This window comes from Labrus mixtus, chromosome 12, assembly GCF_963584025.1.
Source record: "Labrus mixtus chromosome 12, fLabMix1.1, whole genome shotgun sequence".
In the NCBI taxonomy this organism is placed as follows: Eukaryota; Metazoa; Chordata; class Actinopteri; order Labriformes; family Labridae; genus Labrus; species Labrus mixtus.
In genome coordinates, this window is record NC_083623.1 from 26,938,257 (window position 1) to 26,964,146 (window position 25,890).

At 38.5% G+C, this 25,890-nt stretch overlaps 1 protein-coding gene across 1 annotated transcript in view; it reads right to left on the minus strand.

The window, feature by feature from the left end:
- Positions 1 to 235: 235 nt before the first annotated feature.
- The window catches only part of opn5 (opsin 5), a 68,878-nt gene continuing 43,223 nt past the window's right edge, over positions 236 to 25,890 (minus strand). The window contains exons 4-7 of the mRNA XM_061051377.1: positions 7,198 to 7,368; positions 5,623 to 5,957; positions 5,258 to 5,502; positions 236 to 2,580 (exon numbers count right to left, since the gene is read on the minus strand). Of these exons, the coding sequence (XP_060907360.1) occupies positions 2,514 to 2,580; positions 5,258 to 5,502; positions 5,623 to 5,957; positions 7,198 to 7,368 (818 nt within the window). The 3' untranslated portion in view covers positions 236 to 2,513. The remainder of the gene's footprint in view (positions 2,581 to 5,257; positions 5,503 to 5,622; positions 5,958 to 7,197; positions 7,369 to 25,890) is intronic.

Below are 25,890 nucleotides of genomic sequence, written 5' to 3' on the forward strand. Positions count from 1 at the left end.
TTGCGGAGCAAACAGCACCTCTGGAGGTCTGGGCTGTTTGGTCTTTGCCTCATTGCAAAAAGAAGCTAAAACCTGCCATCACTAACACAACAAACTAAAAAGCTAATACAGATCTGCAGCTTCTAATGTGATAGTTCAACACAATGTTATCAAATGCAACAAACATAAAAGCAGTTTCCTACAAACGTCATCATGATTTCCTGCAAATCTACAGACGGTTACGTCGGTTAAATTGTAAAAACTTTCCACATATGTAATATTTAAATGATCTTTGTGGTTATTGTTTGTTTAGGTACTAACACCTACCAATGGGTTGGAGTCAGCTCATCAGAACATATCACAACATTGGGCAGAGCGAGTCCTCTGTTAAAGGGGCTGATAGTCTTTTTTCTACTTTGTACTTTTTGCTCCAATGTTGGGAGGGCTGTGGGAAATGTTAGAAGGGGAAATCAATCCATCTTCATTTCAATAGTGCCAACTCATCACAAATGTTCTCTCAAGACACTTTACAAAAAGGCAGTCTAGACGGTACTCTTTGTTTTATTATCTACATCATGAGTACGGCACTATCAACATTTAGCAAAGTTACAGCGGCGAGAAAAATGTCCTTTCAAGAGGCAGAAACCTCCAGCAGAACCAGACATGTGTTGGGCTTTGAACGCGGGATAGAGGGAGACGCATTCTGTCCTGCGTTCACTGACTTCAATTCAAGTTGACTTCATGTCAGTCATAAATCTTTTGCAAGTCTTACATTTTCAGTCGTCTGTTTTAAACTCAGAGATATGTTTTGTTTGTATTGTTTCAAAGAAAGCCTTCCAATTGTTATAGTTATTACATGTGCAGGAAATTACCATTACGTTGGTAGAAGGGTAACTTCAACAACACTTGGAAACTTGGAAATGTATGTTTTTGAGATTTTTACATTAAAAGCTGCAGATCTGTATTACGTTGTTGGTGTATTTCATTTGTATTTTCAAAAATGACCTTCTGTTGAGACTAGATGGTAACTACGCTGCAGAATTTAGAGAGATGTCACTAGCAAACTGTTCTCTGACCAGGACACAACTTCTGTTGGACTCAAATCACATCCAGTCTGGCCTCAGTATAACCTTGACAAAGTTTCCCTTCCCTCCTGGCTCACCTTTTTTTTATTTAAAATAGTGCAGTATCAGCATGACAGCGCTGCCTCATGCAGAGTAAAGGTAAAGACAGCTTCTTTCCATACCGAGCAGGACAAGTGTCAGGGCTTTTATACTTTGTGAATCACACTCGACATAAGCGCTTTGCGTGCTCAGGTGTCCCAGCGATGATAATCACACACCAACAATTCTTCAGACAAGAATTAACACGGGTTAATCTGAACCACTTCATATAACAAAGGACTTCCACCTGGGACCTTGACAAGTGTTAGACCTTCATTCCTGTTTGCCAGCAGTGATGCTACAAGCTTCTTCTTTCTTCTAACTTCAGGCCTCAACATCTTCGTTCCAGCTGACCCTTCAAAGGTCAACTTTCTGACCTCTCAAGAGAGTCCCTGTGTGTCAGCAGGTAATCAATGCCACTCCCTTCCAGCCAGTAGATACATTTTTCAACTTGAGCGCTCGGAGCAGCCAAAGGGCTTGGAAGCGCTTTGAAGAAAAGATGCTGGGCGCTGCTCTCTTTCTCCAGGCGGCTGCTCTCTACTCATTGAAAACAAATGAAAAAAAGAGAAAAACACTTGGTGGACACGGGGCCTTAGTCTCAACATCAGTCTCCACATAATGTCTACCTGTGTGTGCAGAGAACATTTGCTGATGTGCTTCAGTGCCTTTTAAAAATGTATGTACAGTTTACAGTTGAGGAGTACAAAAGACAACATCCTGTACAAATAACAAAAATACAACTCTGAGCTCAGTTCTACTCCAGCCTGATTCAACATCAGCTTGTTTTTTTTTCTTCTTTACATTATATTTTGCAGTTCAGTTTTCTAGAAACATTGTGTAAAATAAATTAAATATTTGACACTTCTGGAGCCATTTCAGTGTTATCAAGATTCATATTTATACAACTTGACCAGACTTTGGTTGGAAACGACTCAACTTTTCAAAACCTGAGTAACGGGGGTGTGTGATGAAAACTTCACTGTGCTTATAGCTAGTCGGTTACATGTTTTGTGCTTTGTATAATATTGAAAGATGGGTGTACAAAATAATGAATAAATGATATCAAGAAGCTCACACAACACATCACTTATGTATGTTTTAACCACTGCTAGGACAATGCAACGCCCACAGATTGAGGAACACCGTCTTGGGAAAGATGTGTTTCCAGGGAGGAAGCACACAGAGATACAGCGTGGGCGGGGAAAACAAAGCAGCATTACTGCAGAACCACTGGCAACGAGAACAAAAGGTTAATGATGTTGTAGGTGGTGACAGGCAGCGTGTGATTAGGGAAGTGAAGAGCACAGAGGGCAAGGAAACAAGGCCAACTGTCCAGAAGGAGGAACAGGGGGGGTCAGCCAGTCTAAAGTGTCACAACTCAATATGAGTTTCTATGGCTGCTGGAGAGTCCTTCAAGGATCCAGAGATGGTGTAGAACCTGCATGGACAGAGACACAGCAGGTCATTAATGAGATGAGCAGAAAACACACAAAGATCATCAAATATTTAAACACTCTTACACACACACACAGTGACATGAGATTAGTTATTGTACCGTTTCAATAGTCCTCTTCACACCTACACATTCACACACTGATGGTAGAGGCTGCTGAGTAAAGAGACCATCAGAAGTAACTAATCCATTCATACACATTCATACACTGCTGATAAAGCAGCAGGAGCAACTTGAGGTTAAGTGTCTTGCCCAAGGACACATCGGACATGTTGCTGCAGGATCTGGGGATCAAACCCCTGACCTTCCAGTTGAGACGACCGACTCTAGCACTGAGCCACAGCCGCCCAAAAATGTTTGAATTCTTACATTTGAACATTTGAATATCATTTGTGATCAATAAAGTATCTTTCTATCTATTAAAAGATTTTGGAAAGTGAACTTGAGCTTATATATTTCTTTTCTAGTCACACCGACACATTCACACACTGATGGTAGATGCTGACACATCAGACATGTTGCTGCATGCGCTGGGGATCGAACCCTCGTCCTTCCTGTTGAGAGAGGACCGACTCTACAAGCAGCCGCCCCCTTATTCTGAGGCATTAGAAAAATTGACTGACACATTTAAATGATATCAACCTCACTATGAGCCCGAACACATCCTTTGGGCGAAGGTGGTTAATTTGCTATTTACACAACATGAGGGCTGCAAGGAAATGACAACTGTACTTTGGAGAAAATAACAAAGACATAAGATAGAAAAAAAGTCCTCCTCCTGTAATGTTTTATATATCGTGTAAAACAAGATCCACAAGTTCTGAGCAGAGGGGGTGACACAGTTTGCTCTAAAATTCCTTGATTTCAATGTTTCTCTCTGAATGATTATTAAAGTGTTTAGATTGATTTAATCCTTAAAACCAGTTGGACACATTTCTTCTCTTATCGTCAAACTAAGTGAAACTGGAAAATTGCCATGGCAACACGAGGGGCAACATTTCCAACTGAGCAACATTTACGACTTGCCTCGGTTAAATGATTAATTGTATTTTTCTCAGAATATGAATAGCTTAAGGACGGTTTGTGTATTGTGGGGAGGGTAGAGGAGACACAATAAAACAGGAAACACAAGACCAGAGCTCATGAACATAAAGTGTCTCTAATGTGAATTTGGAGGGAAAAGAGTTTGGGACAGCTGTAATCTATCAAAGGCTTCTAACTGGCCTGAGGGCAAAGCAGAGAGAGAGTGTTTAGAGTCCTGCACTAGTTAGTTTGTACGTATGGTCCCATAGCATGCTAACAGTTTGCATAGTGTCACAGAGTTTCCCTCCTCTGCTCTGAGGAGTCTTTTCAATCAAAGCAGCACTCCAGAAGGTTTATTTACTGAACAGATCAGAACAGCATGATTCTGACCTCACTGAGGGAGAAAAGATGTCCCACCAGCCTGCTCTGTGCTGCTTCGTATCCATGCTTGCAGTACACAATGATTGGGTGCCATTTTTCATTTGTTGGCAGAGGGCAATGTAGGCGGCTGCCGAGCTGTCAGATTAGCACATTTTTGGACTCAGCCCACTGCGTCTGATACGTACATTTTTACAGTAATGAAGCCATCATGTTTGGACTCAATCTTTTGATTGATCAGATGCTGTATCGGAGGAAGCAGGGTAGGCGTCTGGATGAAGGCGGTTAGAAGCTAGGCGTGTCTCCTCACCACCGCCTTAAACAGTTACCATTTGGCCATGACCAGCAAAGGATTAGTACCCTCTGACGGAGAGCTGGCACCAGTACCTGTACTGTACCTGTACTGGGGTAACGTGGGATCTAACTGTACCTAAGTGCAAAATGAAACATTAAATACATAAGAATGAATTGGGTCATCAGTCGGCCATCATGTTCCAAAATGGTGGCTCTTTTATTACAAACAAAAACGTCTTTAGGCTTAAACATTCTTAATTCATAATTATTCAGAGAGAAACATTGAAATCAAGGAATTTTAGAGCAAACTGTGGCATCACCTGTGAATCTTGTTTTACACAATATAAAACATTATATGAGGAGCCGTGAGTGAAATGAGCATATTCAAACATATTAGCCTTTATGTTGTCCATGCCCACACCTCAATAAATGTTTGTGAAAAAGGTGAAAAATTGCAAAACATATAGCAGGAGGACAGTGTAGAGAGTTGAGCAGTAATTCAACAAATGAGCAGAAACATTATAAAAAGACCAAAACAGAAAAAAAACAAAGAAGAAGGAAAGGAAGGAACAATCTCTCCTTATTTGAAGGCCTTCAAGAGGGTGGCTGGTAAGAATGAGAAGGGGGGGAGGGGGGGTATGAATAGGTGTCTGTGGATGGGTAGGTGTGTGTGTGTAGTCTGAATGCTGATAGATGTCGGGGATGAGGGGGGTTGAGGATGAAGGGATGATGTTGGGGGGTATCAGACTGGCGCTGGACTGCAGATTGTTGAGTGGAAGGAGGGGCTGAGATTGGTGAACTGACAATCTCTTTCTGGCTAAATGAAAAGTTTTAAACACTACAAGTTAGCCTTTAGCTAAGCTCCTGGTGTTTATGAAACATGAATGAAACAGTCCAATCAGCACAAACTCATTGAAACTTTCACAGAGCCTCATTAAAACAGTATAAAAAACAAGCTGTATGTTACCTTGACTTTCTAAAGTGCCTGCTTTTCTTCAGGGCCTGAAAACAGGAGGATTTTGCACAGGTGTTTTTCATGTCCACGACCTGGTAGATGATAGGGTTGTACATGGCTGAGGACTTGGCCAGCAGCGTGGGAATGACAGACACAGAAATGGGCACTGAGTCCGGCTCACCGAACGCCGACACCACTGACACCACTGCATATGGGATCCAGGCTATCAAGAAGCCTGCACAGATCAGCATTGCCACCTGGGAGATGATATAAAACAAAATCCAGATTACAGTTTGCTCTCCAGTTCTGAAATATCGGTCGTTTTACCCCCCCTGCTCAATTGCTCTCCGAAGCCTTCCCTCCCATCTCTTACCCACCTTTGTGAGTTTGATCTCAAGCTCGTGGCTGTTCCTGATGCGAGCGTCAAAGTTTGAAATCTCCTTTGCTGACGACTTGACCTTGAAGATGATCATGACGTATGAGAAGACGATGATTACTGTCGGGAGGACGAGGCAGAAGAACAGGATGGCCATGACAAAGGTCTGGCCTGACACGGAGGCCTGTGCGAGCCACCAGTCCAACGTGCAGGAGGTCCCAAAGGGCTCCGGCGCATAGTTCCCCCAACCGACCAGGGGCATGGTGGCCCAGAAGGCTGCATACGCCCACACAAAGGCCAGGCACAGGAAGGCGTGATGCCGTTTTAGCCATGATCCTAAGATTGTGAGAAAAAATAAACTATGGTATTATTAATAGTTCACATGGATGATCTCTTAAACATAGTGTTTGCTTCATCAGGGGGGCTTCAACAGGTTCACTCACACTAGGCCATCCGTACCGTGCAAAAGCACATTTGACCCCCAAAAGTCCAGGTCGTATGACCAGTGTGAGTGCACTTCCTCGGCCCTGGCACTGATGGAAGAGGTGGGCTCCAGCTCAGTCGCTCATTCAAGAACACATGCAGGGGACCGCAACGTGGAAATGAAGTATAATCGGCCCCAGACTTCCATTATCAAGAAACCCCTGTGTGGTGTTTTGGCTGTATCTGAATAAATGACTGATGACCAATGAGTCTGCCAGTGCAGAACACATCTGAATTTTCTTATTTTAATGATTTTAGTGCACAGTCTTGCACAGTGCATGGTGCGTAGTGAACATTATGCCAGTTCAGTGGCACACGATCTGGATGCTAAGTGAAGTGCAGGGTGCAAAGAGTCGCTTGTTGAAACTTGGTGCGTTTTGGGTGTATTATGAATCAAACCATGTTGAGTGCCAGCCCTCATTCCTTTTACGAGCCAGGTACAACCTACAGGTAGTTTTGTTCTGAGATAGGCCAGGCTCCAGCTGACTCATTTAACGTCTCACACGGGTACTTTAGGGCACCCTTAAGGTCTTTAGGAAGCAAGAGTTCACGTGTCATCAAGTAGACTGAGATGACTTAGAAGATGCACTCACACCAAGTTGATGTGGTTGTGTTTCTGTATTGCCAGCTGTGATGAAACATTGTATAAAGGTAGCAACACAGGTGTTAAATTAAGGTGTGAGAAACTAACCATGTCGCACTATTATAATTTAACTGATAAGTCTTTGAAGCGTCCCATCTCCTGCATTGTGCTGAGTTAATACTGCCTTAGTGAGAAGTCCCTCTCTGTGTGCACTGTTAGTCTTCTCATATTTATCAGAGCAGATCATAACACAAGAATAGGGTCTTGTCTCATTACAAGCCAAAAGTAGAACTTTATGAAATTATCTAATAGAGAAAAATCACAACACATATCTGTCCTCCAATAAATATAAAGGTTATATGGGCTTTTTTTTCATATCCTAGTACATTTCATTCATTTCCACAATTTCCCAGTTTGGGATCAATAAAGTAATTATATTCTATATTCTATTCATGTTATAATAAGATAGATATTTGTCTCATATGTTCAGGAGAGACTGTTCTAACATACCATAGCTGAGATGGCAGATCTTGAGATATCGGTCCAGACTGACCACAGTCATGGTGATGAGGCTCCCACAGCCAAAGAAGAAACCTGCCCAACCGTAGAAACGACAACCCTCCCAGCCGAACAACCAGCGGTGGGAGAAACTAGACACGATGAAAAAAGGCTTTCCTGTCACTGCAAAGATTAAAAAAAAGCAAAGGAAAGAGAAGAGATGAGGAGGAGGAGGATGAGAGATCAAATGACATGGACAATGAATTGGAAGGTTAAAGAGTGAGTTAAAGAAAGAGGGAACAGGAGAAAAGAACAAAAACACATTTTAAGACAATTAGTTGGATACAACTTTATACAAAATGTGTCCATTGAAGTAATGACGAACAACAGGGACAAAATCATTTGAAATCAGAGGTTTCAAATCACAATCTTTCAAGAATTAGATCTGCTGCTTTCGCTTAGTATGATGTTGCTTGCACAGATTTCCTGCCCTCTAGTCTCAATCTCATTGCACTCAGTGTCAACATTATACAATATGCCTCCTCTAAGATTCTAATTTTTCTTGTCCAACAACCTTGACAGCACCCCCCCCCCCCCCCCCCCAAAAAAAAAAAAAAAAAAAAAACTTGTGGCCAGTTGCCTTTACTTATTTACATGCAGGAGACACACAAGCCACTTCCTGACTGCGTTGGCCATAACAAAGTTCTGCCATCATTACACCTTTGAAGGCTTCTTACAGCGTGCAAACACAAAATCCTACTATTTTCTTTTGCATCCATTCACAGCTTGAGGAGCACAAAGGTGCATGCACACACACACACACACACACACACACACACACACACACACACACACACACACAGAGCTGTCATCGCAGACGTTTTAAGCAAAGTGCTGGCCAACATGGTTTGTCAATGTAAAGGAAGCCAGTTAAATAAGAATATTAATATCACTGTGTCTTTCTTTTAATCGGGCTGACTTCATATCTGCGGCACAAGAACATCCATGATCATTCACTTGGCTTTCAGGTTTAGCTAGAAATGGTAACCCTGTTTCCAAGCAACAAAGCACCAAATGGACACTTTAGTTTCTGCATGTACAAACTTTAAACATACCCTCTCTCAGTCAACATGTTTACATGTAGAATCAGTTACATTGCAAATGTTAAACGCTAGATTTGCAGTTGAACAATAAGAGGTCTATTTCCTTGCAAGCGGAGGAAACCCTCAAGTCATGCTCCAACCCGTCATCAAATGAGACTTTCTGTAGTCGTGTCTCATCACACAGCTGACGTCATCTGTTTTCCTCCTCATCGATTTTCTTCCCTGAAATAACTTCTTTCATTATTATTTTAATAAAAACATTTCTGTAGTTATTGTTTCTGAAAAGATTTCACTAAGCCATATTTCAAGTTAAAGGAAGAATGAGGGACTTTGACACATAAATAAATCAGAAATCCAGTCTATCCTGTGTAAATGTTTCTCTGAGTCATGACTGTCTACAATGAGGGAGAAGCTTGAGTCCCGCTGGCTGTGTTGTTGTCAGAGTTTTAGTCAAGGACTTGAGAAATGAAGAAGAACATACTCACTGTTAATTTGAATGTTACGTCAGAGTTTTTAGATCAGGCCCATTCTGTGTCAACTTACATGCAACGTGAAGCTACGAGCTAAGTAAAGAGCGCTAACATTAGCATGCTAACACAACAATGCAGCCACAGGTGATTGCAGCTCCAGCCAAGAATAATTTTGTCCGCCGCTTGCCCTTAATGGTGTTTAATTATGGTGTGTTCCGAGTGGAGGGGGGTTGTAGGTGTGTCACTGAAGGAGAGCGGTGGCTTCAGGATGGAGGAGGCGTGGCCAAACAGCAGTTTGTTTTGGTTTCATGCTGGTGCTCAATGGTGCTACTACTGGATCAAAAAGTCACACATTCTTCCTTTAAACGTGACGTAATTGACTGTCTCTTTACATGAATGTTTTGATTTATATATAAAAAAAAACTGACACAATGCAGTGCAATAAAATGAATTTCAATATTTTCAGTGTCATTGTTTATGGAAGAATACTCTGCTGCACAATGGAGAACTTTACAGACTTACAATATAAGTTTTTAAAAAAGCCTTTATATTTATTTTTTTACAAATTCATTCACTTGAAATAGTTGACAAAGGAAAGACAGACAGTGAAGGTTAATATTGAGCCACAGTCTGTTGTGATGAGGTTTCCTCTCCTTCAAATGAAATAAGACGCAGTTTGCAGAAAAACCTGGTGTGAGTGTCGTGTAGTGCCGATGACAAAAGCCGCTTTCTCTATTTGCAGCGTGTCTGTCTCCCAGAACATAAGGCAGGAACACATGTGACAACTTGTGACGAGGGCCTCAGAACAGAACATAAAGGAAACTGAAAGGACTGCTTATTGGTGATATTAACGCAGAGCTGTTTAAGAAATCCTGCTGAAAGCAAACAAATAGATTGTATATGACTTACAAGATTTATTCTTCAACGTTTCACAGATAATGAAGAGAAACTAAATCATCACCAGTTTACTGCATAGTGAATCTTTTTTATTATTGTGAGGTTCTGATGTGAGATCGCATTTAACAGGCCGAGCCAAAGTGGTATAAAGAGATAAACATCAACATTTCTAAAGGCAAGATTCTTCAAGACCGGATGAGCTAAATGTTTTCTTGGAATCATGGAGAAGCCAGCAGGGCATGTACACACAAATCCACCCGGCTGCTCACATGGTCAGAGGCTTAATAGTGTTTACACATTCTGAGTCACCGAAATAACACCAAAGCAGCTTTCAGACAAACCAGGCTTTATTTTGTTTTCCCTTTGGCTTGTAAAGCCTGGTAATAGTGACTTCCTCTATTATACGTTTAAGTGGAATTAATATTTTAAATCTAGGATTTGAACTTGTCTCTTCAACTTTGTTTTCCTCAAAGCAAGAGGAAAGCTGAATTGAAGGTCAAATCTGTAAGATGTGTAGAAACTGAAATGATAAATTGACCTTACTATATGATCAGACATTAATGAAACATACTATGTTGAAGTTCTGTCTTCTCTGACAACAATGCAGCAGTCAGTATGTCCTCCTTCTAACTTTAGATTCTGCTCCTGAATGATCTGGATTTGTTTGGACCAGAGAAGGTAGGAGGTTTTAAGACACCCCCACACGGCCCCTCGGTTTGTCAGATATGAGAGCAGTTATCAGGTCAACAGGTGTTGCAGTGATGGAAGTGATCAAGAGAAGTGGTTCAGATAGAAGTGATTGTACTCGACCTAAAAAGCCTCTGCATGTTTCTAATAAGCTCCACGAGCAGAAACATGATCAAACTAGGATCAATATTGGAGATGCTTTTGAAAAATGGAGAGAGGTTAGAACACAGAAAGGTTTACAGACCCATGCAGAGCTGGATAAACACTGGCTTCCGCCACTCCCACCTTTAAAGGGGTCACATTATGCCCTTTTTTGGGATGATATATTTAATTTATGTGCCTACTAAAGAACCTTCACAATCGCTAATGTTCGAAAAAAGTGCCGGTCGTTATCAACGTGTGATGGCCTAAGGTATGGGCTAACTAAAAATCAAAGTGAAAAAAAGGTAGCAGAAGACATCCTGAGGGAGGGACCTGGCTCCGGGACTAATACAGATGTCACCATGCTCTGGATGGTTTTGAAACCGCCTACTATACTAGAAGTACTGATTTGGCTAAAATGCAGTATGCATGTAAACAAATATACTGGGTGCTTCCAAATTGCAAAGTGCCTACAAAATCTGACAGTAGACATCCTACTGTTCAGTAGGCTGATATCTGTCTGGTCTGACTCATTCAGTGTGGATGAGGCGTTGTTAGCCCACCTCATGTTATTCACACTCTAACGCAGATGTGATTTGCACGATGGCTCAGTAAATAATACAAAACTTTAAACACTTTAACAACATTTTTGAGACGCGATACCCGAACCAGCTACATCCATCCTCGTTTTTTTTTATTATTTCATCCTGGTATGTTTTGATTTGGAGGCAAAGAAACGTTTTACATTTCGTTTCTCACAGCATTGTGGGTGTTTAAATTCAACTCATTTCCTGAAAGGATGCATCCAAACTATACTTCACAAAACCCTCTACTGAGGTGGACCCAAACAATGCCCACTGAATGACCATGAGGGTTTAGTCTACTGGAAAGTACTCACTGCATACTGAACTGTGGCTTCTTGGAAAGAGCCAGAGATTCAGATGCGTTCAGTATGCGTCAGACCAGTCTCCCTCGAGTACTGTTTCCCACAATGCAAAGCGCCTGCAGGTCAGACAGCAACGTCCATTGTAACAGGGTAAATAATCACACTCAGACCAAACCACACAAAGATAGCACCAGTTATCTGTGTTGATTCTCTAAATCATGAAAATCAAAATCTTGTCAGATTTTTTCAGACTGTCAGTGAATGCTACACGGTCCTGGGGTCTCATTTATAACCGTTGCATACACACAAAACGGGGTCTGAAACTGGCGTACGCCTTTTCTCACGCAAAGTTTGTGATCTATAAAAACAAAGCTGACGGTAAAATGTGCGCACCGATAAGCAAACTCTGACCCAGGCGTACGTTCATTTTGGAGGCATGGGAAATTGGTGACACAGACGGTAAAGTGGTGAATTGAAGCCTGCAGATACATATTGATGTCTCTTCCACATTTTATTTCACTAAATATCAAACTTTACTGACAGATCCACGTCATCATAATCATTCAAACCGATGGTTTTATTTAGGCTATAATCGCGTATGTAGTGAACCGTTTCCGATAAGTAACTTTAATTATGACAATATATAAACATAAAATAAAAAAGTCCGCCACATACATATTGCATCAGCGCCGTCTCGCCTTCATTATCCCGGATGGACCTCAGAGGACCGGACTTGTACACTAATGTAATCACTGATGTAGAGTTAAACATTAGACTAACACAGAGACCATAAAGCCTCCAGTTGTCATTAATATCTTTCAATATCGTGCATTTATCATCAAGTGTGGTTTTTAGTTTTAATAAAGATGACTGCTTCAAGACGCACAGAGCGCACAGAGACACGGCGGTGGCTTCACACATTTCACCTTCTCATTACTCAGCATGTCTTCATCAGCTGCACGTATTTATTCTGTAAATAATTCAAGTGTGGACATTAAGTCAGGTCATCTCTGAGACGATCATTAGGCCTATATATCCTCATAATGAGTCACAGAGCAGACGGAGTTTCCCACGAAAAAATGTGGCGAACAATCAAACGTTTTTGTTGATCAAACTTTTGATTAATAATATCAAACAGTGAGGCAGAATGCTGACTGAAGTGACCTCTCTGACAATAGGAAGAAGTCAGTGTGGGTCCCGTAAACATGTTAACTTTGCAGATATACTCGTGCGTAATGATGAACGCTGGATGTTTTGGCACATAGGACAGGGTGAATGCAGCAGCGACGTGGTGTCATTCTCTGACAGTTTGTGATCCTCCTGCTGCAGCAAACTACCGATATGTCCATTTTATCCTTCACTTCATTCACAAACTCCTCTGTTTCTGGGTCAGAAAGTTTTGTTTCTTTGTCTAAACTTCAGGGATCCAGCGCTGGAAACCTTTGCTCTGCCCCCTCGTTTGTATGCATTTTCATTCACAAGCTGCTTTACTGCAGAATGACCAGCGACTGGCAGTCATAATACATACCACTGTTGAACGCAGTATGTAGTATATAGGACAAACTATATACTACATTTGATTGTAGCTAGTATGTTGTAGGCAGTTTCAAAAACTGTGTCTTTTTGACAGATTTCAAAATAAGGGCACAATAACCTTATGCAAACAAAGGATGTTTTTTCTTGCCGCTGTAGCTTTGCTAATTGTTGCTTAGTGCTCATGATGGGTTCATGTTGGGTCTTTGTAGATAATGTAAAAAACAAGGTCTTTCACCTCCTGCCAAAAATCCATCAATCAGAAACTTGACTGAGGAGCTAAAAAGGCACGATGACTGGTATCTGACATATCCATTTAAGTAAACAATGTGAAACAACAAGAGGGGACATATTTCCTCAGAACAACATTAATATATTGCTTATAGCCGATAACACCGGACTGACAACAACGGTTGTGAACGCTCAATGAACCTTTTCCTTTTATGAATGAAGTCCAGACAGAAAAACTACAACACCATTATCCCGCCATGTCCTTGACTTCAGGAAGATGAGCATTCATGTATTCATGATCCATGAAGTGGATCTTTGTTCCTCAACATTTATCTTATGTTATTCATAAACTCTCAGGTGAGGAGCAGGACAGGAAAGTTCACCTGTCACTAATCAAGGATTCATACTCAAGGGCACGTGGTCCTCACTCTTCAGACTTGTTATCTGGGGCAGGTATAAAGTCACTTTACAAAGTATGATGTGTTACTAAATGAAAGATTATCAGATCGCCGGTGATTTTTCTCCTCAGACTGTGTCGTCCCCACAACCACCGTCGTCCTCATTCATGCACGGCCTGCTCCAACCTCGACCTCAGCGGCGAGGAAGTGTGGACAAGAGGAACGAGAGATATCGAAGGAGAAATCCATCCTGCATATTATCACATCTCCCCTATCCTATTTTTCTTACCATTAGTAAAGTCTTCTACCGCGCCTCGAGATAACACTTGTTATGAATTGGGGCGATACAAACAATGATTGATTCATTGATGATGTCACTCTCTCTCTGTCACTGGCTTGATTTAGTCCAGCTTCTAACCCCAAATCCCCACATACTGTGCGCACCGCAGTTTTGTTCCAGACTGGATCCGTTTCTGGAACATGAGCAAGCGGAACGCAGCCATAGATCATCTGTACACACATCATATTAGAACTACAGGATCATGCAGGAATAAAGAGAACAACATGTTGCTTTGTATTTCTGAGGACGATTTGTTGTTCGTTCTGTTTTGACATCATGTTGATGAAGTGATGGAATATACGATCGTGAATCTGTATATTGTGTTTTATTTTGAAATTGACCAGACGCTCTGTGCGTTTCCTTATCTGACTTCCTCTCCAGGTTGGTATATTCTATCCAGCTTGACTCATGCCTGCAGCGTACTCTGTTGAAAATACACTAACTATTTGAAACGGAGCAGAGTATAGTGGTGCTGGTGGAATGCTCCAGACCGCGCCGCACAGAGTATGTGGAAATTGGTGGTGAGACCGATTTCAGAAAAACCTAGCCCCAGTAACTTAGATATTATCCAAAAGCATCCTGGACATGGCAAAAGGGTTTAGAAAACGCTTCCATGTTGGCTTTCAGCAAATCAAAAACATGACATTACGGGAGATATATCGCCCTTTTCTCTCGGTTTTCTGATAAATCTAAGGCTGTGTAAAGGTGTGGCTAACAGCCTGTTAACTGAAGAGTGATTCATACACAGAGGCGCTGCTTGTCAACAGGCAAGGCAGGCAACTGCTTGGGGCCCCAGACCAGTAGGGGGGCCCCAGACCAGTAGGGGGGCCCCAACGGCGGACAAACTTTGAAAACCATCAGCATTTCCTCAAATTGTGCAAATTTTGCAACGACAGTAGAAAATCTGCCTATGGGGGCCCCGTCTGACAGCACTCACTCCTAATGCTAAGTGTTACAGCATTATTCCTTTGAAAAGCAAAATTTGTCAATGAAGGAAAATGAAGAGGAGTTATCCGTCTGGGGGTGGAAAAAGAAAGAGGAAAATACATGGGAAGGGGCCCCCAATGAACCTTTGCCAACAGACCCTAGAATCGCCCCTGTTCACACAAATAAAATAATGACTAAGTTGATCACACACCTCTTTGCCCTTTCCTGTACAGAATGTATTCTTATAACCTTTATAAAGCTGATGAATGTTTCAGATTTGATTGATTTAATTTGAGTCAAACTTATAAAGACAGGCTGGAGTCTGTGGGAATACCATGACGCATGTGCAGGAGCGGCCGGAATCACTGCTCCAGGGGATGAAAATCATCAATCTGCCCGGTAAATGTCACTGAAACAAGGACCGTCTGTTTCCAGACGTTAGCCAGGTGGCGTCCATCTTTGAACACTCCGTGCAACAACAGGAGCTAGTACATGTTCTCTTCAATTAATTCAATTCTAACTTCCGGGTTTTATGTAGTATGGATCGGATGCATCCTTTCAGGAAATGAATTGTATTTTACCACCCACAATGCTGTGCGAAATTTAATGTAATCGCCACTTCACGTCCGCCTCCAAATCAAAACAAACGAGCATGGATTAATAAAATCCATTTTTAATCTAGAGTTAAAGTCCCGACTGAAATCACTACTTTAAATTAACAACATTATAAAACCTTTCCCCCTCTATTTAAATAATGATTTCACTATTTAAATGCGTCTTTATTGGTTTACTTTATATTCTGTATATTACTGTCTTTCATTTGTTCTTTCTTTTATGTAGCCTACTGTATGTTATTTAGTTATTTAATCTGCCTTTTACTTGATTTACATTGTGATACTGTTTTTTGTTTACCTGACTGTATATGTGCATTACTCTCTCAAAACAAACAAAAAACGAGGATGGATGCACCTTTCAAATGACGCCACTTCCACACTGAATGAATCAGAAGTATGAATAAATATCTGTCTACTGTGAGCGCCTAGTGAACAGAAGATACTAAAAGTATACACACAGATAGTAGAGACTGACTTCTGAAAGATTGTGTAGGCACTTTGCAATCCGGATGCACCCACTGTCAGTGTTCTGGGCAGTAAACATTTATCTGGGGCAGGTATAAAGTCACTTTACAAAGTATGATGTGTTACTAAAAATTAAAAGGCAGGAATATTCAAATGAAGTTAACACAATCTGTGATGTCAGGATGACGAGAAGTCTGTTCTTTTGTTCCCTCACAAAAGTGTCTTGCCACTAGAAGTGCAACCCAGGCTGGTTCCCCTTTCTTTCAGGGCATCCAATTAAATAACAATTGACTTAGTTAAAAAAATAAAACTGGTTTAAAACCACGAGTATCCAGGAAGTAGAGAGTGATTGCTCCAGAGCAGAGTGTTACATGTACACACATTGAATCAATCAGCTGAATGACCTCGTCATTTTTAGTTCTCACAGGGCCAGAAACACTTCCAATAATGGAGAATATTCATAATGTTAATGTATTTGACCTTTGTTGATCCTTGGAGTGTCTGGTCTTGCTTGTTAAGTAAACTTCCCGACATGAGGGGGTTATTCTCTGCCCCATCTTTCACCCTTGCAGGGCGATTTTAAAATGACCAGTGAGCTGAAAAAATGATTTAAGATATACCAGCCAGCTTAGGAAAAGGTAAGAAAGGACTTCTGTTTCATTCATTATTTCTGTGGTGAGGATCAAGACGCTGTGTCCTTGTCAGCCTCACAGAATGCTTAAAGGGTGGATTAGTGAGGATTACAGCTCCGGGGATGACAGCAGGTATTATGCAAGGACAAAATGTAATCACGAGTGGAGTTTCATAATGTCTCAAATATCATGTAATTAGGTTTATAAAATAAAAATGTGTAGAAGTATTAAAGTAATTGTAATAAACTGCTTCTCTTTGAAGGGTTTAAACAAAAATAAAGTCTAGTGTACAGTGCTCTGATGATATTAAGATAATAAGATAAGATATACTTTATTATCCCCAAAGGGAGATTTATCTAGGACTCTGTCCAAGATGTTCAGGTTTGAGAAAAGGCTTCCTTCATGAACACTTACACACATTACAGCCCTCTGTCTCTAATATTTAAAAAAAAAGGTGATTATTGTAACTCATGAGAGGATTGGGACACAATAAAGATTTCTCGATAAGACTCCTCGTTGAGTCTGTAGTACCTACAAGTGTACTATGGGGGGTAAAGCCTTCAGTTATCGGGCTCCTCTCCTCTGGAACCGCCTTCCAGCCGGGGTCCGGGAGGCAGACACAGTCTGTATTTTTAAGATTAGACTTAAAACTTTCCTTTTTGATAAATCTTATAGTTAGGGCTGGTGCTGGTGTAGACCAGCTCTTAGTTATGCTGCTATAGGCTTAGACTACTGGGGGAACTGGCACCCTGAGCTCCTCTCTCTCTCTCTCTCTCTCTCTCTCTCTCTCTGTGCATATACAGTACATCATATTACTGCATGTATCTATCTATAAATCTCAGTCACTAACCACTTACTTTCCTGGGAGCTCTTGAGCTCTCCTAGGCTCTTTGAGATCGTTGGTTGACGGCCTGCCAGAACAACCACCGGATTGCTGATGGACGGTCTACCTCCCCCCACCCCCTTGCTCTCTATCCCTCTTCCTGCATCTTATCCCATCTCTCCCCCTATCCCTTTCCAAGCCCGGCGAAGTCTAGGCCTGTGAAGACTGTTTCGTCATGAGCCGGGGATCCGGCCGAAGATTTCTGCCTTTTAATAAGGCAGTTTTTTTCTTACCACTGTAACTTTTGCTGCTTTGCTAAAGTGCTCATGATGGATAGGCCGGATCTTTGTAATATAGCAATAAGTAAGGTCTTTTACCTGCTTTTTGTAACACAACAATAAGTAAGGTCTTTTACCTGCTTTTTGTAACATAACAATGAGTAAGGTCTTTTACCTGCTTTTTGTAACATAACAATGAGTAAGGTCTTTTACCTGCTTTTTGTAACATAACAATGAGTAAGGTCTTTTACCTGCTTTTTGTAACACAACAATAAGTAAGGTCTTTTACCTGCTTTTTGTAACATAACAATGAGTAAGGTCTTTTTACATGCTCTTTTGTAAAGTGTCTCGAGATAACACTTGTTATGAGTTGACGCTATACAAATAAAAATTGATTGATTGATTGATTGATTGATTGTGTCTCTCTGCTAATGCTCGCGCATGAACTGTACTGTGCTGAAGCACACCTCTTCAAAGTGTGGACAAGGAAGTTTACCGTGCTTGACCACGGATCGGAGCACTCACACTATAGTGAAACAAATTGGACTTTAGGGGTGAAGTGCTCTTAGGCACGGTACGGATTACCTAGTGAGTGAGCCCTTTATAGTCCCTAAAACGCATATGTAAACATCACCACCAGGGGGCTCTCAATCAAAACAATGACGTCGAGGCTGGCGGGGAATCATGGGAGTGATTCTCTCGGCTGTAATATGCAGCTCCCACAGAAAATAAAATCAATAAACGAGCAATAAGAACAATAAAATATATACACTAAAATAATGTAAAAGCTTGACATTACTGCAATGATAAGTCAGCAATTAAAATCAAATGAAACAGTTACAGTCAGGTATTGAAAATTATATTTCTAAAGTGTCCATTAGGGATAAAAGTGCTCAAATTCATTCGTCTAGGTACAAATTCTCCGGCCCCTCTCTCATCATGGCACACGCTTTATAGAATTGCAAAAGCACAAAATAAAAGTCAGACACTTATGCCAAAGCTGCAAGAAAGAAACTTGAGGAAACAGTTTCACACATTGCGAGCCAGGAATTTGCACAAGTAGCTACAGGGCGAACACATGGTTTGATAGAGCCTGCACTGTTTCACTTTAGACATAGGACTGCAGGGCGGGTGCAGGTCAGATCCTACACTAATCTGAGCTAACTGGTGTTAAAACATCATGAGAGTTCATCTTTGTTGATTTTTTGTTTTTTTCTGAATTTTATCCTCGTTCCTCTAGGGCAGGCATGGGCAAACTAAGCCCGTTGGGCTTTTTAATCCGGCCCGCCGAACTTGTCCAAATTATATTATTATTAAATAAAATTTTATTATAATTAAACCTCGTTCGTTTTCCCCTGTAATGCCCGCATTTCCCCAATAGATGGCGCACTTCAGAGTGTGGTGTATTATTCCCTTCTTCACTTTTTCGCTGTGCCCTATGAACCCGTATGAGCCCTTCTGTAAAAATGAGCGGACCAAAGAAAAGAAAAGTGGACAGTGAATGCCGAGTGTTTAATACGGAGTGGACAACTAAATATTTTTTCACTGAAGTCCGATCAAAGGCTGTATGCCTGATATGCCAAGAAACTGTCGCAGTTTTCAAAGAGTACAATATCAGCCGTCACTTTGCTACGAAGCATGCTAACTACGCTAGCAAGCAGTCCACGCAAGAACGTACGGCTGCGGCTCAGAGGTTGAAGGATAATTTACAGACTCAGCAACATTTTTTTCACCAACAAACTGCGATTCAAGAGTCAACTACCAAGGCAAGTTTTTTTCTGGGATTCAAATTAGCAAAGGCTAGCAAGCCTTTCTCCGAAGGCATGTTTTTAAAAGAATGCATGGTAGAGACAGCAGGTCTCTTGAGTCCAGAGAGCCAAGGCCAGTTTGAAAAAATCAGTTTATCACGCAGGACTGTGACTCGCTGTGTGGAACTGATTGACGAAGATATAGCCAGCGAATAAAACAAAAAGGCTGAGTCCTTTAAGTTATATTCACTAGCGCTGGATGAAAGTAATGACGTAAAAGACACTGCTCAGCTCCTAATTTTTATCCGAGGGATTAATGACAGTTATGAGATAACGGAGGAGTTTTTGACCATGGAGTCCCTGAACGGAAAAACGCGAGGAGAGGACTTGTATAACCAGGTCATGCTGTCATCGAGAGAATGAAGCTACCTTGGAGTAAACTTGCCAATGTCACAACGGATGGATCACCAAATTTAACTGGAAAACATGTTGGGCTGCTGAAAAGAATCCAGGATAAAGTGAAAGAGGAAAACCCTGACCAGGATGTTATTTTCCTTCACTGCATCATCCATCAGGAATCTCTGTGTAAGTCTGTATTGCAGCTTAATCATGTCGTGAATCCAGTTGTAAAACTTGTTAACTTGATACGAGCAAGGGGACTTCAGCATCGTCACTTTATTATGTTCCTGGAGGAAACTGATGTGGATCATCAGGACTTACTGTACCACTCTCGTGTCCGCTGGTTAAGTTTGGGCAAAGTGTTTCAACGAGTGTGGCAGCTGAAAGAGGAGATCAGCGCATTTTTGGAGTTAATGGGGAAATCCGACAAATTTCCTGAGCTAAGCGACAAGAACTGGCTTTCTCCAGACTTTAATGCACTGGCAAAAAAGGGAGATCAACAACACTGTTCCCACTGAAACTGAACGTGAGTTTCTCTACTGTGTTTATTAAAATTTAAATTAATTAAATGAATGCATTTGGAAATCAATTTGTACAATGAGCCTCGCATATTCATGCTTTGCTACCTGTTAAAGGCCAAATCCTTTCATGTAATGGCTTTTACATGTCATTTATATTAGTTCACACAAACACTCCATCCATCTGTTCCTGGCCCGGCCCCTCTGTCAAATTTTATAACCCATTGTGGCCCGCGAGTCAAAAAGTTTGCCCACCCCTGCTCTAGGGGGAACATCTTAATCTAGAACATTTGTTGACCTTGAAAGACCTCCTGACCTCTGTGTCTCATGACTTTGAAGTTTTACTCACATTATGTTGGGAAGAGCTGAAAGAACAAGACATTCTGTTGTCTCATCTTACCAGTGTTTAACACGCTGGAACACTGTTATTCACATTCATTTAATTCATAAAGGCTTAATAGACTCCAAACAAACTGCAGTCCACAATGAAAAGAAATCTGATTTGGTAGAAGGGACGGCTGTCAAATCATCTGTGGTGACTGTTGATTTACTGCAGTGACTGCTGTGTCTGTTAACACACATCAACATAGAAGTCGATCATTGGCTAACCACAGTGAAGAACATGAAATCACATTCCATGTGAAGCTCTAATAAATTATGTCTGCAATAATTTTACTCTTGATTGGTTGATGGGTTATATTATGGGGCTGGTGATAAAACATTGGAGTGTAGTAGTGTCACTCATATTATCTCATGCCGTGCAAGAACCTTGACATATTCTTGTTCTAGCAGCACATACTGTGTTTAAAAGGACATGAAGGCACATATTCCCACAAAGTGTCAACATGATTCATATCCCCATTTGGTATCTCCTGTGAAAGTCAATAAGTGAGCATGCTTGGGTGTGCTCAGGTGTATTATAGTAGTAGGATAAAGCGATGCCCAGAGAAATGTGTGTACATTCACTGAATTGAAGCAATTTCTATGGCTTAGTGGTCTGATCCATAGTCTGTCTGATGTGTCCTTGGACGAGACACTTAACCCCAAGTTGCTTCAGCGGCACGGCGTACGTATGGATAAGTTAAAACTGATGGACTCTTTACCCAGCAGCCTCTACCATCAGTGTGTGAATGTGTAGGTGTGAGCTGCGGTGTTAAAGCTCTTTGAGTAGTCAGACTAGAAAAGTCTGTTGGTTTACACTCTTACACTTATTGTGAAGCAGAGCAGTCAGTGTGTTTACATGCACAGTTCAGGGGTTATGAATGGGATACGCTTAAGTATTATTACTGTGTTGTATGCTTTACTGTTGTTTTTATTGTTTTTATAATTAAGTTTTATTACTGTGTTGTATGCTTTACTGTTGTTTTTATTGTTTTCATAATTACATTTTATTACCGTGTTGTATGCTTTACTGTTGTTTTTATTGTTTTTATAATTACGTTTTATTACTGTGTTGTATGCTTTACTGTTGTTTTTATTGTTTTTATCATTATGTTTTATTACCATTTTGTATGCTTTACTGTTGTTTTTATTGTTTTTATCATTACGTTTTATTACTGTGTTGTATGCTTTACTGTTGTTTTTATCATTATGTTTTTATTACCGTGTTGTATGCTTTACTGTTGTTTTTATTGTTTTTATAATTACGTTTTATTACTGTGTTGTATGCTTTACTGTTGTTTTTATTGTTTTTATCATTATGTTTTATTACCGTTTTGTATGCTTTACTGTTGTTTTTATTGTTTTTATCATTACGTTTTATTACCGTGTTGTATGCTTTACTGTTGTTTTTATCATTACGTTTTATTACTGTGTTGTATGCTTTACTGTTGTTTTTATTGTTTTTATAATTACGTTTTATTACTGTGTTGTATGCTTTACTGTTGTTTTTATTGTTTTTATCATTATGTTTTATTACCATTTTGTATGCTTTACTGTTGTTTTTATTGTTTTTATCATTACGTTTTATTACTGTGTTGTATGCTTTACTGTTGTTTTTATCATTATGTTTTTATTACCGTGTTGTATGCTTTACTGTTGTTTTTATTGTTTTTATAATTACGTTTTATTACTGTGTTGTATGCTTTACTGTTGTTTTTATTGTTTTTATCATTATGTTTTATTACCGTTTTGTATGCTTTACTGTTGTTTTTATTGTTTTTATCATTACGTTTTATTACCGTGTTGTATGCTTTACTGTTGTTTTTATCATTACGTTTTATTACTGTGTTGTATGCTTTACTGTTGTTTTTATCATTACGTTTTATTACCGTGTTGTATGCTTTACTGTTGTTTTTATTATTTTATCATTACGTTTTATTACTGTGTTCTATGCTTTACTGTTGTTTTTATTGTTTTTATCATTACGTTTTATTACTGTGTTGTATGCTTTACTGTTGTTTTCATCATTATGTTTTTATTACCGTGTTGTATGCTTTACTGTTGTTTTTATTATTTTTATCATTACGTTTTATTACCGTTTTGTATGCTTTACTGTTGTTTTTATTGTTTTTATCATTATGTTTTATTACCGTTTTGTATGATTTACTGTCGTTTTTATTGTTTTTATCATTAAGTTTTATTACCGTGTTATATGCTTTACTGTTGTTTTTATTGTTTTTATAATTACGTTTTACTACCGTGTTGTATGCTTTACTGTTGTTTTTATTGTTTTTATCATTACGTTTTATTACCGTGTTGTATGCTTTACTGTTGTTTTTATTGTTTTTATCATTATGTTTTATTACCGTTTTGTATGCTTTACTGTTGTTTTTATTGTTTTTATCATTATGTTTTATTAAAGTGTTGTATGCTTTACTGTTGTTTTTATCATTATGTTTTATTACTGTGTTCTATGCTTTACTGTTGTTTTTATCATTATGTTTTATTACCGTGTTGTATGCTTTACTGTTGTTTTTATTGTTTTTATAATTACGTTTTATTACCGTGTTGTATGCTTTACTGTTGTTTTTATTATTTTCATCATTATGTTTTATTACCGTTTTGTATGCTTTACTGTTGTTTTTATTGTTTTTATCATTATGTTTTATTAAAGTGTTGTATGCTTTACTGTTGTTTTTATTGTTTTTATCATTATGTTTTATTAAAGTGTTGTATGCTTTACTGTTGTTTTTATTGTTTTTATCATTATGTTTTATTAAAGTGTTGTATGCTTTACTGTTGTTTTTATCATTATGTTTTATTACTGTGTTCTATGCTTTACTGTTGTTTTTATTGTTTTTATCATTACGTTTTATTACCGTTTTGTATGCTTTACTGTTGTTTTTATTGTTTTTATTATTATGTTTTATTACTGTGTTGTATGCTTTACTGTTGTTTTTATTATTTTCATCATTATGTTTTATTACCGTGTTCTATGCTTTACTGTTGTTTTTATTGTTTTTATCATTATGTTTTATTACCGTGTTGTATGCTTTACTGTTGTTTTTATTGTTTTTATCATTATGTTTTATTACCATATTGTATGCTTTACTGTTGTTTTTATTGTTTTTATAATTATGTTTTGTTACTGTGTTGTATACTTTACTGTTGTTTTTATTGTTTTTATCATTATGTTTTATTGCCGTGTTGTATGCTTTACTGTTGTTTTTATTGTTTTTATCATTATGTTTTATTACCGTGTTGTATGCTTTACTGTTGTTTTTATCATTATGTTTTATTACCGTGTTGTATGCTTTCCTGTTGTTTTTATCATTATGTTTTATTGCCGTGTTGTATGCTTTACTGTTGTTTTTATTGTTTTTATCATTATGTTTTATTGCCGTGTTGTATGCTTTACTGTTGTTTTTATCATTATGTTTTATTACCGTGTTGTATTCTTTACTGTTGTTTTTATTGTTTTTATTATTATGTTTTATTACCGTGTTGTATGCTTTACTGTTGTTTTTATTGTTTTTATCATTACGTTTTATTACCGTTTTGAATGCTTTACTGTTGTTTTCATTGTTTTTATCATTATGTTTTTATTACCGTGTTGTATGCTTTACTGTTGTTTTTATTGTTTTTATTATTATGTTTTATTACCGTGTTGTATGCTTTACTGTTGTTTTTATTGTTTTTATCATTACGTTTTATTACCGTTTTGAATGCTTTACTGTTGTTTTCATTGTTTTTATCGTTACGTTTTATTACCGTGTTGTATGCTTTACTGTTGTTTTTATTGTTTTCATCATCACGTTTTATTACCGTGTTGTATGCTTTACTGACATTTTTATTGTTTTTATCATTACGTTTTATTACCGTTTCGTATGCTTTACTGTCATTTTTATTGTTTTCATCATTACGTTTTATTACCGTGTTATATGCTTTACTATTGTTTTTATTGTTTTTATCATTATGTTTTATTACCGTGATGTATGCTTTACTGTTGTTTTTATTGTTTTTATCATTATGTTTAATTACCGTGTTGTATGCTTTACTGTTGTTTTTATCATTATGTTTTATTACCGTGTTGTATGCTTTACTGTCGTTTTTATTGTTTTTATCATTACCGTGTTGTATGCTTTACTGTTGTTTTTATTGTTTTTATCATTATGTTTTATTACCGTGTTGTATGCTTTACTGTTGTTTTTATCATTATGTTTTATTACCATGTTGTATTCTTTACTGTTGTTTTTATTGTTTTTATTATTATGTATTATTACTGTTTTGTATGCTTTACTGTTGTTTTTATTGTTTTTATCATTACGTTTTATTACCGTGTTGTATGCTTTACTGTTGTTTTTATCATTATGTTTTATTACCGTGTTGTATGCTTTACTGTTGTTTTTATCATTATGTTTTATTGCCGTGTTGTATGCTTTACTGTTGTTTTTATTGTTTTTATCATTATGTTTTATTGCCGTGTTGTATGCTTTACTGTTGTTTTTATCATTATGTTTTATTGCCGTGTTGTATGCTTTACTGTTGTTTTTATTGTTTTTATCATTATGTTTTATTGCCGTGTTGTATGCTTTACTGTTGTTTTTATCATTATGTTTTATTGCCGTGTTGTATGCTTTACTGTTGTTTTTATTGTTTTTATCATTATGTTTTATTGCCGTGTTGTATGCTTTACTGTTGTTTTTATTGTTTTTATCATTATGTTTTATTACCGTGTTGTATGCTTTACTGTTGTTTTTATTGTTTTTATTATTATGTTTTATTACCGTGTTGTATGCTTTACTGTTGTTTTTATTGTTTTTATCATTACGTTTTATTACCGTTTTGAATGCTTTACTGTTGTTTTCATTGTTTTTATCGTTACGTTTTATTACCGTGTTGTATGCTTTACTGTTGTTTTTATTGTTTTCATCATCACGTTTTATTACCGTGTTGTATGCTTTACTGACATTTTTATTGTTTTTATCATTACGTTTTATTACCGTTTCGTATGCTTTACTGTCATTTTTATTGTTTTCGTCATTACGTTTTATTACCGTGTTGTATGCTTTACTGTTGTTTTTATCATTATGTTTTATTACCGTGTTGTATGCTTTACTGTCGTTTTTATTGTTTTTATCATTACCGTGTTGTATGCTTTACTGTTGTTTTTATTGTTTTTATCATTACGTTTTATTACCGTTTTGTATGCTTTACTGTTGTTTTTATTGTTT